The sequence below is a fragment of the Cyprinodon variegatus genome, unplaced genomic scaffold, assembly GCF_000732505.1.
Source record: "Cyprinodon variegatus isolate N-32 unplaced genomic scaffold, C_variegatus-1.0 Scaffold394, whole genome shotgun sequence".
Classification (NCBI taxonomy): Eukaryota; Metazoa; Chordata; class Actinopteri; order Cyprinodontiformes; family Cyprinodontidae; genus Cyprinodon; species Cyprinodon variegatus.
Window position 1 is genome coordinate 59,160 of NW_015150847.1, and position 1,757 is coordinate 60,916.

The 1,757-nt window shown below is 49.0% G+C and overlaps 1 protein-coding gene across 1 annotated transcript in view; it reads left to right on the forward strand.

Moving 5' to 3' along the window:
• The first annotated feature begins 790 nt into the window (after positions 1-790).
• cadps2 (Ca++-dependent secretion activator 2) overlaps positions 791-1,757 on the forward strand; it is a 160,810-nt gene continuing 159,843 nt past the window's right edge. The window contains exon 1 of the mRNA XM_015387430.1: positions 791-1,406. Within this exon, the coding sequence (XP_015242916.1) occupies positions 1,059-1,406 (348 nt within the window). The 5' untranslated portion in view covers positions 791-1,058. The remainder of the gene's footprint in view (positions 1,407-1,757) is intronic.

Genomic DNA, 1,757 nt, shown 5'->3' on the forward strand with positions numbered 1-1,757 from the left:
AACAGGATAACTTCCTTCTTCGTTTCTGTAAGTATATATATATAATAAGAATAACAATTTATACTTAAAAAAAAGACTTAAAATAAAATAAAATTAAAAAAAAGTGTGTTCCTCCTCTGTCTCAGCTAGTAGAACAATTTCAGAAATATTTTGAGTCAGTAGGTCATCTGACCTGGAAGCATTCAAAGAAAAACAGTACATATCAATAATTAAAAAAAAAAACTTTTAAAATGTAAAAAATATTGATAATTAAACTATAACGCGTGTGCCACATTTGTATAATCCCGATGTACTATTGGTTTGATTCATTGGGCCAAAAGAAAAGGACCTGATTTATTCTTGGTTCGGGAATTTGTTGACGGTCCCACAGAGGGAGCGTCAGAGAGCGGCTGGCCGGAGTCTGAGCTCCTGAATCGGATGGTCTGTGAGGCAGGAGCCGCTGACTGCACGGAGCTGGAATATCCAATAACCTGCTTCACCGCGGTGCGCAACACAGGGTGAAATACGGTAGTTTTCTGGACAAAACTGGACACTTGAGAGCTTTGATCATTCAGGACATCTGAACACAACAAGTTTCTTTTAAATGAAACTTCATTGCAAAATCAGGCTTTTCAGGATCTGTAGGTCAGACTCTTCCTGCTTCACTGATTGAGAAGCTGTGGAGTGTTTTATTGCCTATAGGCTACCGGGGGGCACTTAGTAGGCTACCTGCTGCTCCAGTTCCCTGGATCCGTCACAAACAGCTGGAAGGCTCCCTGCGCTTTTAAGACTCAGAGTGACACCTCCTGTTTGCGCATATCTGTGCCCGCAGCCACAGGTTGCTCACCTGTACCTCCAGCTCCGCGCTGCCATACCGACACTGTTTCCCGGTGTAAAGGAACGAAGCCCGCGCGGCGGAAAACTCCGCCTGCCTGACGTCACCAGGGACCGCATTCGGGTCGTGACTCCAAACGCAGCGCTGATCCCCGCAGCGGAGCGGCGCTGACAGGTGAGGCACCGGCGGAGCGCCACGTCAACCAAAACCATCCCTGCAGGGCGGCTGGCTGCGCGGCGGAACCATGCTGGACCCCTCCTCTAGCGAAGACTCGGGCGGAGAGTCCGACCCAGAAGTTACCCAAGAGCCTCTGGAGAAACCCAGCGGCTTCTCGGTGGCAGGGAGGCGGGGAAACATCGGACGGACTGGCGGCCAGCAGCTGCAGGCTGCCGCGGCTGGAGGGACCCCCGGTAGAGGGGCCAAGGACCCCCCCTCTGCAGGTGACGATGAGGAGAGGAAGGAGCGCGAGCGCGTTGAGAAGGAGGAGAAGGAGAGGAGGATCAAGCTGCAGATCTATGTGTTTGTTCTGCGCTGCATTTCCTACCCGTTCAACGCCAAGCAGCCCACCGACATGGCCCGCAGGCAGCAGAAGGTGAGCTTCCAGAGCCGCTCTGACGTCACAAACACACCTGGAAGAAAAGAGTTAATTTGTTACCAAAGTTAGAGGAATGTTTTTATAAACTGTATTGATTCAAAGAGCAGTTTGGCTCCTAATTAAACATCCTGCATAAACTTCAGATAACAGGAAGTTTAGCCCGAGAGAACCCTGATGAGGAGCTAAAGTCTGGACCAGAACCAAGCAGAAATCAGAACCAAATAGAACCAAGCAGAACCAAGCAGAAATCAGAACCAAATAGAACCAAGCAGAACCAAGCAGAAATCAGAACCAAGCAGAACCAAATAGAACAAAGCAGAAATCAGAACCAATCAGAACCAACTAGAA